General features: G+C 32.8%; 1 protein-coding gene across 4 annotated transcripts in view; it reads right to left on the bottom strand.

The window, feature by feature from the left end:
• LOC127877412 (uncharacterized) overlaps window positions 1-13,169 on the bottom strand; it is a 120,652-nt gene that overhangs the window by 10,288 nt on the left and 97,195 nt on the right. For all 4 annotated transcript variants that reach the window (XM_052423267.1, XM_052423268.1, XM_052423266.1 and 1 more), the window contains 10 exons: window positions 12,361-12,474; window positions 7,203-7,331; window positions 6,553-6,679; window positions 5,557-5,642; window positions 4,559-4,743; window positions 4,219-4,306; window positions 3,412-3,488; window positions 3,131-3,167; window positions 2,887-2,984; window positions 2,424-2,552 (listed from right to left, as the gene is read on the bottom strand). In XM_052423267.1, coding sequence (XP_052279227.1) covers window positions 2,424-2,552; window positions 2,887-2,984; window positions 3,131-3,167; window positions 3,412-3,488; window positions 4,219-4,306; window positions 4,559-4,743; window positions 5,557-5,642; window positions 6,553-6,679; window positions 7,203-7,331; window positions 12,361-12,474 — 1,070 coding nt within the window. The remainder of the gene's footprint in view (window positions 1-2,423; window positions 2,553-2,886; window positions 2,985-3,130; window positions 3,168-3,411; window positions 3,489-4,218; window positions 4,307-4,558; window positions 4,744-5,556; window positions 5,643-6,552; window positions 6,680-7,202; window positions 7,332-12,360; window positions 12,475-13,169) is intronic.

Here is a 13,169-nt window from a genome sequence, read left to right on the forward strand (position 1 = left end):
TTCTTGCTACCAATTATTTATAAAAAAATATATATTATATTCGATAGTTTACGTGACTAGTGAGTCCTCTTAGTCGAAATGATCCTAAAACAAAATAGTGTCTTTGTGTCGTATGAACGAATCTGCATAAAACTCGATTTAGATTCACACTGTAAATCGAATCCTTCCTGTCGTCAGTTGTCAAAACGAAAGTACGGTTGATATTCAAAATAAAGAAGTGAAACTCCAGCTGCTGGAGCAGTATTGAATTCTCATTATAAACAATTAGTTGGTCCTTTATTTAAGGCAAGTGACCGATTGCCCAAACAGTACAAAACAGCACAATACAAACCTACATAAACACAAAATATGAATAAAGCTGGGGTCACCGCCTTGGAACGGTCAAAGCAAAGCATTGGGGGTTTAAACCGGTTATAAGGCGCTAAACCTCACACTTGGCCAAGCAATCTTCATAATACATTTAAGTGTAAACAAAATTTAAAGTCATAGCATTGTAACTCAGATTAAACAATATTAAACGGGAATTAAAACGCATTCAATTTAATTTCAATTTAATTACTCAATGGTATTGAATATACCAGAGCAACAGAGTTACAACTTTTTTACGAACGATCAAATGAAACTACAAACATTTGTCAACTACATTCCTTCTTTATAAAAAAAGATTTAAGAATATAGCGTCATTAAGTTAGTATTTCAGATAATCATCGCGGAAATACAGGAAGAAGCAGCAATAATGGGTGTAAAAATTCCATATTACATTGCTTGGTTGTTTATATGACTGTTAAAAAAATTAAATAATAATAATTAAATCAAACAAGAAACGCCGATCAGAGAGAAAATATAAATAAAATTGAACGTTATAAACCCAATGACCTATGCATGTAGATTACAACTGGAAAGTTGATCGTATGACGTCAAAAAATCCATGTACCCAGGAACATTATTTTTCTCTTTCCGGGATATTTTTTCAATATGTTGATGCTGCATTAACGAATATACGTGTATATGAAGTGAAAACACCAAAAATAAACAACGGTTGCGATAGACACCTATAAACTGTTAGATGCACATAATATCACTTACACATTAGTTCATTTTTATTGTTGCAGAAATTATATATGTCGTGCATTAATTTATGACATCAATCTTAACTTGTTATATCTAATTCAATCTAATTTAAATCTAAATTAGCATAAATTATATTGTTTCACATGTTTTTCATTAAATTAAACGCTTGCATTTATTCGGCCACTGCCGTTTGCATATTTTTGCTACTGACGTTTGCCATTCCTAAACGTACTACTGACGTTTGTCATATTTGATTTCACTCTTTAAACGTTTATTTAATATCTGGTAAATATTTGTGTTTGTTTATGCATAGACATATGTAATATATGTTCGTCCGGTAAAGCATAGACAGTTCTGTGATCGTTAATTTTCGAGAACACTGACTCTTTGTAATTTTACTACTGACGTTTGATTCTTAAATGGAAATTTGCGTCGAAGTGTTCTCGAAAACCAGAGCAACACACAAAACGCGTGATATACCGATCGAAAGCTATATGCATGCCATATTGCATGCACTAGGTCGTATGAAAGTCAGAGGATGATCAGCAAAGATATTGGAAAAAACATACCTTGCGCGGCTTTTTGTTGTCATAAAATGACTACTGACTTTGACTTTTGTGGTCACGTGACAGTTTTTGTTCATTCACAGTGAAATGAGTCATATTTACTGAGGACTACCTTTATGAAAGCTGGTATAAATGTTTGTTATACGTCGTGATGAAAGCGTGTCACTCTGGTTTCTGCGATAGTTATGTTACGCCTATTTATTTCACAAATGTATGATAAATATACGGTGGTATTAAAGGGAAATAGAAAATAATTGTAAGGGTTGTATTACATGCTCATGCGATAACTCTAGTGTGCGAACGTTATTGCGAGGACACGCAATTGCTTTGACGTACGCACGCGATATATATGACATGCGCACACGATAGGTATAAGGTTCGCTCGGCATAGCTATTGTTAGCAAACGTAATAGAGACCTTTGTTGCCTTTATGACGCCCTATAAATATGCATCACTGGATAAGTAAATGACGTAAAAGGTGAACTGTTCAATCACTGTAGTTATATTCTTTTTGTGCAAATTATATAACTGATACTATGCTTTAACTCGGGAATTACCAATACAAATTAGCAATAAACGTTATGTAAAAGGTGATTTCGTACCAGTGTCAAATATCTAATTTGCAATAATACATAAGAAAATGTAAATGTACTAAATATGTAAATATACATATTTCCCTATAAATTAAGTAAATTCAGAAAGAAATGGTAACATTCGTATTCCAAACTGTAAAACGAATAATACATAGAAATGGAAAGAACGAGAAATAGCACTCTTATTTTCTACCTTGTGTGACAATTTAAACTTCCGAACAGTATAGTCTGTGAACTCTTCATTAAAGATCAAAGTTGTTGTGAGTGCTTGGAAATCTTTTTGGGAACCAACTTCAAGAGGCCAGTACCGCAGACATTTTATCTGTGTAAGTTTGGTATGAAAATCAATACATAAATCATGACAAATGTAAGAATATGCATGTTGTTTGCGTACATTCGTATCAAAGAAAGTGTAACCAAAGTGCAGTTTTTAGTAAAAGTAATCATACCGTGATGATAATAAGATTTTTTTCATAAAAAAGTGACAAATTAACAGCAAAAAAAAAGGTTCTTTAAAAGTATATTATAAGTATATAATGCATTTAAAATCGCGCAAAATGTTAATCTAATAGCATTTACTTAATTACATTTCCTCATATGTTATTTATATATTAGCATTAAGTCGTTCCACCGTTACGCAGACCAATATAACTTACTTTTCCCATTTCTTTGAGGTTCGTTACCATGACTACGGTAGAAACGTCATATTGCCAAATCATGCGCCAGAAGTCATCCATCATGGCCTCCGTTGGGCCTTTAAGTACATTTGGTATCACTCGTATAACACCGTTATAGGAAGGAAATATTGTAGCCGTAGCTTATTAAGCGATTCAACTGCTGTTTTTATGAGTTAAACTGGAATACCATTATGATCGTTGAGTTTTGTCTTACAAGACTCACCTTGTGATGCAATGTAAGTTCGCTTCTTGCAGAAACCCTATCAAAGAAAAACAACAACACCACATAATAATAATAATAATGATAATAATAATAATAATAATAATAATAATAATAATAATAATAATAATAATCATAATAATTGTTGTTCTTATGAAGCATGAAGTTGTTTGCGAGCAAAACTATTTAAGCGTAAGTGTTTTTTACATCGGTGCGATGCGCATTGCCTTACTGTATAGTAACTATATGGTTTACACCAGTATACACCAGTATTAAAATCGCACCTCGATGAAGCAAGCATTGATGTAATCGCTGCCTTCATTGCCATCCACAGTGTTAAGCACCACACGAGAGTGGTCATCTGAAATATTGGCATATCAGAGCTGTAACGTGGCAAAAATAAGTACTTTACACAAACATATTTAATTCATTTTTGTTTGTTTGGGGGAGTCGCTCCCATTTCACATGGCATACGTATGTCACGAATTGTGGATGGCAGTTGACACTAAATTGTGCATATTGTTTTCGTCAAATGTTTCTTATAACTATTCAACTACATGTATATGTACTTATCTAAACCATAATAAATCCTCATTGTTCTTACCTTTCAGTCAATAAGTAAATTGGAAAGTGAATTACTAAAGAAAATACCTTTCCGATTTTTTGGTATTTTCGTTATAAAAAAGGAATGGTCAGTAAGAGCGCATAGGATACATACCATAAAGTGTAGAATGTATACAACTGAACATATGAATTACTTCAAAATTCAATCTCGTGAGTTGATCCAATCAATGGACATTTTTCGATTGTTTTCATTAAATAACCAAATTCATTCATAAATTGACCAGAAGAAACATGTCAATCGAAGAACGAATTGACAATTTTTGTCTTCTTTTACTCCGATGTTAAATAGTATTAAATAAAACATAGGCGAATATTCTACTCAATTCAGTTCTTTCGAGAAAAACAGCACTGGACAACCATATTTGTTCATGTACTGATAAATGTAAAACACGTAACAATATGCACAGTAAGCATTGCGGATGTAGATTAACCTACATATAACGTGAAAGAAAACACCAATCACATACAGGCATACGTATCTTTATATCGGTTCTTCCCCGCATTCACTGTCGCCGTTGCAGTAGTATTTGGGTGTTGCAAACCGTAGGGAATTTTCTGGATTATCAATATATTATATAAAAAAATTACCGCTAAAATGAACTATCTCAATAATTGTATGCAATAAACCACACATAATAAAGGAGATCTCGTGGAGGTGAAAGTTTATAAAACGGGAATGCTGGTTTAATAATTTTACAATTGATGTAATAATACGCTATTGCTATCTAATACCATATAGATCATATCAATGCATGTAAAACATGGATAAAAATAAGTTTGAATTTTTTATTTAGCCTTTTCATTAACCTTAAATTCCAAGGCAAAGTATGGCTCATCCGCGCTTTTTGACCTCACATAACCCTGGAGTTGAGTCAGGGCAATGGTGGTTCCCGAGGACTCTACGGGCGGAAGGTCCAGCATGTTCGAGTATACCGCTTCTTGAAGGATAGTTACAAAAGGCGTCTCCGCCGATACTGACAAACTATTTTGCTCTTGAAATAAAAAAAAAGTGTGAGACATTAAATAATTATATGTTTTTTTGTTTTTCTAAAAAAGACCTTGTTGAATACAAATCATGCATGTACAATCTGGTCTTACTAAGAAACAGAAACGAACACTACAATATTAAACAAAACAAGTTTCAGTCAAAATATGATTTCTTTATTGTTACAGGACGCATCATTGTACATTACTTTCCATTTTATAATGAAGATGTTACATGCCACTTCTTCAATGACATTTGCAATCAATAGCCTCATACATCATCACAATTTATTGATCGACCGAAAACCTGTTTTCAGTTTAAGATAATCGTTATGATATTTCTTTTTGCGACATTTTTTGTCTATGAAATCATTGACGTCCACTTGGAAATAACGTTTCTGGTTTAAGATTGTAGATGCAAAATTTGCAAGGCGGCGGTTTACACTAAACTTAAGCTAAACTGGTAAAAAGATGTTGAAAAAAAATCCAGAGAACTTTGCTTTAGGTCGAGTACTTTCTTATAAAATACATTACCTGCTTTAGTATTACTTCAATCAAATTTGCCTTACAGATCTCTTTTAAAAAGTTTTGTAATGGGGATCCGCTGATTATGTCGGCGTAATATGAAGGTTTTACACTGAATTACATAGGGATTGGAATTTGTTATTGATTGTAACAGTTTTCATACAATGATTCAATAAACCACGCTCGTACGGGTTTCTTTCACGTTGGTTTGGTCGAAAAATTATGTGTGAGACTTTCAATAACTGTAACGTTGTGTATGTGTGAGACTTTCTACCATATCGTATTGTAACTCCTACCAGTTTCTGGATGATTAGCGGTATCTTGCCGGGATTTGCCATCGATGCTTATATTCGGTAGACTAACGTTGGTTACAGCATTCGACCTACAGAATGCATGCTGTTTATTACATGTTAAACACAATAACAATTTAAAACTTTTGCGAAAGTATGCCGTTCCAATAGCCACATAAATTTTTTTTTTCAAATTTAAAAACGGCAAAATAATTCGTTTAATGGTTCTTTCTTTATTTAAATCTATAAATATTAAAGGGATCTTTTCGACAACTTTTTTTTCAGATTTGCAAATGTTCGTTACAGTTATGATTTGGCATGGAAACGGTAATACTGAATATTTACCATGCTATTAAATATCCATTATATGCATCTTTTGACGATTTAAAAACCTGACAATTCTAGAGCGTCACACACGTGAAACGATTTTATCATTTGGAAAGTTCTGATTTTATCGTTTTATTTTGTGAAATTACGAGGATTGTTTATATTTAGTAGAAAATAGCCCTATGACAAAGTTAGCACGGGTGTCCGAGTTGATTTGTGGATAGACTTTTACTCCAACGGTCAGTGGTTCGAGCCCATGTGTATTACTTTATTTCTTTCTTTAATTCATTTTTTGTTTTATACTGAACGTTTTAGTTCCGATGTTAAGATTTAAAGCATTTAATGACAAACTCCAACACATGCCAAAATCGGTGAAGGTCCATTCAACATCGGTAAACGAAATTTTCGCATTAAAAAGCATAACACTAATAGGTATTTTTAAGGTATATACATGTTTATAAGATTATATGAAGAAAAGCGTAAAAGCAATTTTCGGTCGAAAAATAGTTCCAACTTGTACACATTCGATCATCATTATAATATTTGAGGTTAAAATTAAAATTAATTTGAAACAGTCTACAAATTGTGGTTTATATAAATCCAAAAATAAATTGTGAAAAGCATTTTTTACTATTTGACCAAATATTCATATTATTAATAAAATACACAACCCACCGTTCGTTTTCTCGTTTGGCTTTGCTGTTTCTTATCAATACAACTATTATAATAATTAGCACAAACAGGAGAATAAGCATCCCGGTCGAACCTCCTGACACTAGCTCCACTGGAAAATCACTCAGTTCTGTAATTATTAAGTATGCTTACAATCTTTTTTTGGTGGACATGCACACAAAATCACTGAACATGTTGTTAACAATTATTGATATAAATGAAGTCGCTAACGCGTTGTAGATATATCGCCAAGCGATGTTCTCAAGATTTTACATGAAGACATCAAATACTGGTTCTACTCGAGTGACGAAATCTAAGAAAACAACACCAGGACATTATGCTAAAATAAATAGACTAAAAATTTACATATAAATATACATTTAATGTGTTTTTTAATAAGCATGCATATGCTCGAATCGACGGTTTTAGCAGTTCAATGTGTTTTTACAACCAGGGATGATATTGCATAAATAAATTAATTATTGAAATTATTAATTAATTATTGAAATTATTAATTAATTATTGAAATTATTCTCTGATAAACAAAGAAGCTTAATCTCTATGTTGAATTGATTAAATTTTTTGCACAGGAGAGCTCGAATGGAAAGTTCATATTGATATTTCAGGACAAATCTAAAAATCTAAATACACACCAGCAGTGCAATTTTGTCCGCTATATCCAGGTTTACAAGAGCAATGTCCAGTCACATGATCACATAGGCCTTCGCAGTTGAGGCTGCAGTTCTGAGAACAGTTTTGTCCGAATTTTTGAGGTTCACATTCTGCAAATAATCTTATATTATATTAATCATAACAAACAACATAAAACACAACAGTATGGTGTTATTTTCTTAAAATATGACAACGCAAAGTATCAATCCACTACAACAGCCATATAACGATGAGTCGTAGTGTTCATATAAAAGCTTTATTATAAAACAATATACCAATAGTGTTGTGATATCTCGGAACTTTTCTCAATTTAAGTTTAAGGAGCAAATGTATAAATACTGGTTAATATGTTCATTTAAATTACTGGCATTAGAGCTTAATACACAATAGCAGAGCAATTCGTTGCTATATATCCTGTTTTACGAAAACAGTGCCCAGTCACATGCTCTTAAACGTTTTCACAGGTTTGTTCGCATGTAACGGTTAAACAAACTATATTCAAACTTAATATACTGATAATAAATAAAATTTGTTATCAAGTTTGTATTGTGCTTGTAACATGTGATGACACAAAGTATATATAAATCCAATATAAGTACAATGTATCGATCATTAACTAAAATAAATGAAGAATAAAGCGAAACGTGGTGTTAGATCTCGGATCTTGTGTCTATTCATGTATAATAAGCAAATGTATGGCGGCAAGTGACGACTTTTATTATATTGTGTTGGAAAAATTGAAAAAGGACCACATGTCGTCCTTAAATTGTCGCAGTCCAAGATCCTTTTTACGATCACGTACATATTAAGGGCATTCAACTGTGAACTGTTTAGCGTCGCACAGATGTTTGGACGTATGTACGGCCGGACAGACATGTGCATTGCTTAATGCTTCCCACTTTGTGTGGGCATACACGTTTGAAAATATATTTTGAAATAACGTGGTGAAATTCTAGCTTGCACTGGCATGAGACAACATTATGTATTACATGACGCAATCATATTTATCATTATTTACAATAAATATATATGCTATTGATGATATAAGTGAACATAATAAAAGAGTGCACACAGATTTGTAAAGAACACTTGTTAGTAACAAAAACAGGTTCCTTGACGATATTTTGTACAAAATATTATGTGGCCGAATCTTAAGGAATAGATGAAACTATAATAAAGGGAAGAAGGATAGTGAATGCATACTCTTATGACACATATATGCACTACTGTTCATGTTTGATTTTAATTAGATCTTGCACTGTATATCTATATCGATACTAAATGAATTGGTTATGGAAACTGGGATTTTAAAAAGCCCATTCATACTGATTGCTTTTTATTATTGAATTTAAATGTTAATTTTATGTTGACCAATTTGGTAATGCACTTACACTTGTGTACTTATAGTAAAAATTGTTGAAAGTAGACCAGCTACAAGTATACATTTCTTTTGTTTGAAAGGGAAATCAATAGTTCACAAATAAAATGTAAATGTGATCCAGGAAAGTGTTACTATATTTTTAAATATATTTTAAGCTTTAAAGTAACAACATGAAAGAACACTTCGTTATTTATTCATCACATAGACATAAACTGACGCAGCTTAGTTAGTATAAATGCCTTTAGTTGTATACCGTTGTGTTTCACATATTGTACTTTAAATATCTGCTATCCATAGAAAAAATCTTTGCTAGATTCCCTTTCAATAGCAATGAAGCGGCTTTTAATTCACACTATTCATCACAAATTAATTTGTTTATTCCTCTTCAAATAACTTCACAGGCTTAAATGTTTTCTATAATCCTCGAAACGCTTTATTACCAGTAAGATTACACTACATGTATTGACATTACATTCTTAACTATTTGTTGGACAGCAATAAAGAATCTTAAGCCTTTTGAAACCCATATAAACATCAGTAGTTAATACTTATTTAGTTATGCTTAAATGCTTCAACTACCTATAACGTATTGAAGTCAGTTTTATTGGTAGAACTTGAGTGATAAGATAAGATATTGCGAATGCGCCCATTCACAGAAAACACTTAGACGTCCAGAATACTAGGAGGGCACTATTCACTACGCCACAACGATCTCTGTCAGTGGGCTTTGCATTCATTATAATCAATGCTATAATAATTTAATTATAATTGCAATGAAAGTATGCATCCTGATTGGTTAAGCTCATGACGCCGTATGCGTATTTCGAAAATCATGAGGTCCTTTCCGAGCCAGAGGTCACATTATGTTGATAAGCAGTGTGCCTAGCATTCCTACCTAATGAACTTAATAGACTCACGAAAATTGGTAAGAATTTTGAATTATAGCTGCAATGTCTAGCTATTTCGTTGTTTCTGAAATATTTTTCAATTTTGGCGTGGTTTTGTGTTGTGCGGGGGTGGGGGAGCCGGGATGCCCGGAGAAAACACTACATGATCGGTGACAACCAATCAACCTGGATCGCCTAGGTGAAATGCGAGAGTACCAACCATAGTGCCTGTACAACCTTCATTCAAGAGTATGTCCGCTAAGTTCTATGAATTTAAATGAAATTGCATTGTGGTGGTTCCTTAAAAAATGTGATAAATTACATGTTTTTTGTCGATTGCTTTGATTATTTGCAACGGACGTGGTTTTGTGTTCTTTAATTTCGGAACAAGATACACCGAATAGAACCCGTATATCAAATTCCGTTTCGGATATAAATGGACACTTTGTTTGTCTTTTCATGATGTAATGTTTTCAGCCGAAGGTTTGTCTTCCGTAATGTCTCCAGCGTGTACACACCGGTCTTACTGACCTGTGTACTAACGCGTAAGGAATTGTTGGTAGCACTTCTTTTATGAGTGAAAAGTGAAAGCGAAAGAAGGTCGGGTAATCGTGCTTCTGATCATCGCTATCAGTCTTAATAGAGATTCAAAATCACATTTAAACATAATTAAATAATATTTCTTTAAACCACATTCCGTTTAAACATACAATATAAAACGATTTTTCTTTCACTATTAACATTTTCATTCCTACGCAGAACTACTTTGGCGGAAGCATAATACTCCAAACCTTGGGAATGTGATGCGTCTTAGCATAGAGGGGACAATAACGTAGTGACGTCACCATCTATGTATAGAATGTAATGTCTCTGTTGCTTATTCAACAAGCGAATTTTAGTAATTCTGAATAAAGGATTTCATTCATTCTGAATAAAGAACTCAGTAATTCTGAATAATGAATTTAAGCCTATGACACGTTCGCATTAAATATAGTTTTTTTGATTTTAATTTATGAATTTTTCTCCCCAAAGTAAACTTGCAAAAACATCACGATCTGAGACATAACGTTTATTCGGATGCTACGACACTTTGTCGTACTCAATGGCGGCGTTAAGGCGCAGATTCGACATGTGTCGAAAATCTATATATATTTGTTTCGCGGGCTTATCAGCTCTGTTAATTAATAGCTGGCGAATGGTCATTGCAGTATGTATGAGCGGAACGAAGGGAAGTCTGAGAACCAATATTGAATGAATTTGCAAAAAAATGTTCGGTTTTGGGAACATAATAGGTTAATCCCAAAACAAATAATATTTAATTGATAGTGTGTGCTATATTATACTATTTCTGGATATATCAGTATTCATGCGGATTCATATCACACAGCGAAAATCCATTTTTACATATTTTTAATATGTTTGAATATTTGTAACAGTAGAAAGGTCTATTTACGCCAGTAGCTGTCATTATACCTGTATATCTATATATTGTAAGCATGGAAATAAATGTTTTTCATTTATTTGAAAGAGACATTTTGACACAATACAACTGTATCTAAATAACAGTGCATTATGTAAATTTTAGTTATTAATCAAGCTTAGAATGATCATTATTCTGGTCATGTTATTACACAAAACATTTTGTTTGAATATTCATAATGTACTTTTGAAATATTAGGCTGTGTCTGTTCCTTTAGAAAATTGGAAAAATTATTACTTCAACTAAAAACAATAATTATCGTTGATACTGAACAAATAGGACTCCAACCTTGTTATTTAATCATAACATTTGTGAAATGTACATAATCGTTGCTTAAAATAATGATGAAAATGAAGTTTTATCAATGAGAGAACGTCTTGCATCTATGGCAAAAATCAATTTATAATCGGTTTAGTGTTGTAACGGCTCTAATCTTGTGCACACTTGGTCGTCAAGTTAAGTACATGTAACTATTGTTAATCGCACGCTTTCTGTTAAGGTTAATGCTTTAAAAAAGTTTGGTGGATGTCTTTCATGCTGGAGAAAAGTAATATTCACTATTTGACATATGACCGTTCGGTGTGACATTGGCCTTGGACATACAGCTTCATAATAATAATTACATTTGCAATTTATTGCACATTCTTTTAAATGATAAAATATCGTATTTTCTTATAAAGCTTCACACGTATGCACAATTTATATAAGACCTTTCCATGCGGGACGTGGGTATGTCTTTAAGATACATTTAAACTTTGACATCCATCTTAGAATTCTTGATCAGATTTTTATTAACGAACACCGACGTACCATTTATCACTTACACTTCTTCTATTTTGTAAATAGCCTTTAATGACAAATTTAAAACCAGGACAGGGTCTTTGATTAAATGGGTATATATTTATTTAATGATCGTTTAGTTTGTCCTTGATCTTACACATATGGACTTGCCTTTTGCGTGCAAAGCGCCGTCTCATAGTGCTTTCCATGTCTTCTGAGCTATTTGAATATCCAACACATTTAACACCGTACTATGTATCTGGCTATATTGAATACCTATACATGACTTTAACCTTGTACATGAGTCTTACGCGCGACACTGTGCTTCTAACTTTTACAAAATCCTAACAAAATTATGCTTCAGACAATAATTTGAACATTTGTTCGAAATTATACACAGACAGTTCCATCTTTATAGGCCTTCAATAATTCGGGATAAAGTCTAAGGATTTAAACATCATTCAAATATTGAAACGTCGTCTGCTGAATAATATGGCTTTGCTGGAATACATTATGAAAACGATGGGGTATGTCGATATTTGTTTATCTATATAATATAAATATCTCCAAACACTGTTTATCAAATAAAATGATAGCAGCACGAAACTCACCGACATCACAGTTGTTTCCCCGCCAGCCCAGTGCGCACGTACAGCTGTACTCGCCAGGGAAGTTGACGCACGTGGCCCCTTTCTCGCAAGTACTTACATCGCATTCGTCGATATCTTAAACATTTAATATAATATGGGGTACAATTGATTGTAATATTATACATTAAATAAACACATCGGATACAAAACGTGCAATACAAAGTATCTTTGCAGAGTGTTAGTAACTAATAATGGTTTTCTTAAGCGAGTACAATAACATCTATTTCGATTATTCTTAAATAATGATTGTTTAAAATCAATTTTTCAATTATTTAGAATACCAATAGATTCAAATTTTAAATGATATATTCTCCGCATGACTAAACAACTTGTCGCAAAACATATAACTGTTAAACTGTGTTATCATTTGCGATTCTAAAGTTGCCATCGAGGCAGTTATATCCTGTCCATCCCGGAACACAGTTTCACGTGTACGCGTTCAGGCGGTTGTTGCATATGGCACCATGTAGGCAACGGGGCAATGTGCACTCGAAAAACATGTTGCAAACTCAAAATTAATAAACACACAGCATAACATTTGTATATGACACGTGCATTGTTTTCTTATAAAGGCTTTCTTGTAGAGTTGCTCAATACCCCCAAACCCCCATACAAAAAGCAAAAAAAATACAACTTCAGAAACTCGATTAAGAGAGAAATTCGTTTTTATGCACTACTTTTATAACAGTCCACCAAATGTATATATAAAATGACTATTATTGGGATCACCGCTCTGGAACGGTCAATGGAAAGCATTAGGGGTTTTAAAC

Source organism: Dreissena polymorpha, chromosome 4 (assembly GCF_020536995.1).
Source record: "Dreissena polymorpha isolate Duluth1 chromosome 4, UMN_Dpol_1.0, whole genome shotgun sequence".
Lineage (NCBI taxonomy): Eukaryota > Metazoa > Mollusca > Bivalvia > Myida > Dreissenidae > Dreissena > Dreissena polymorpha.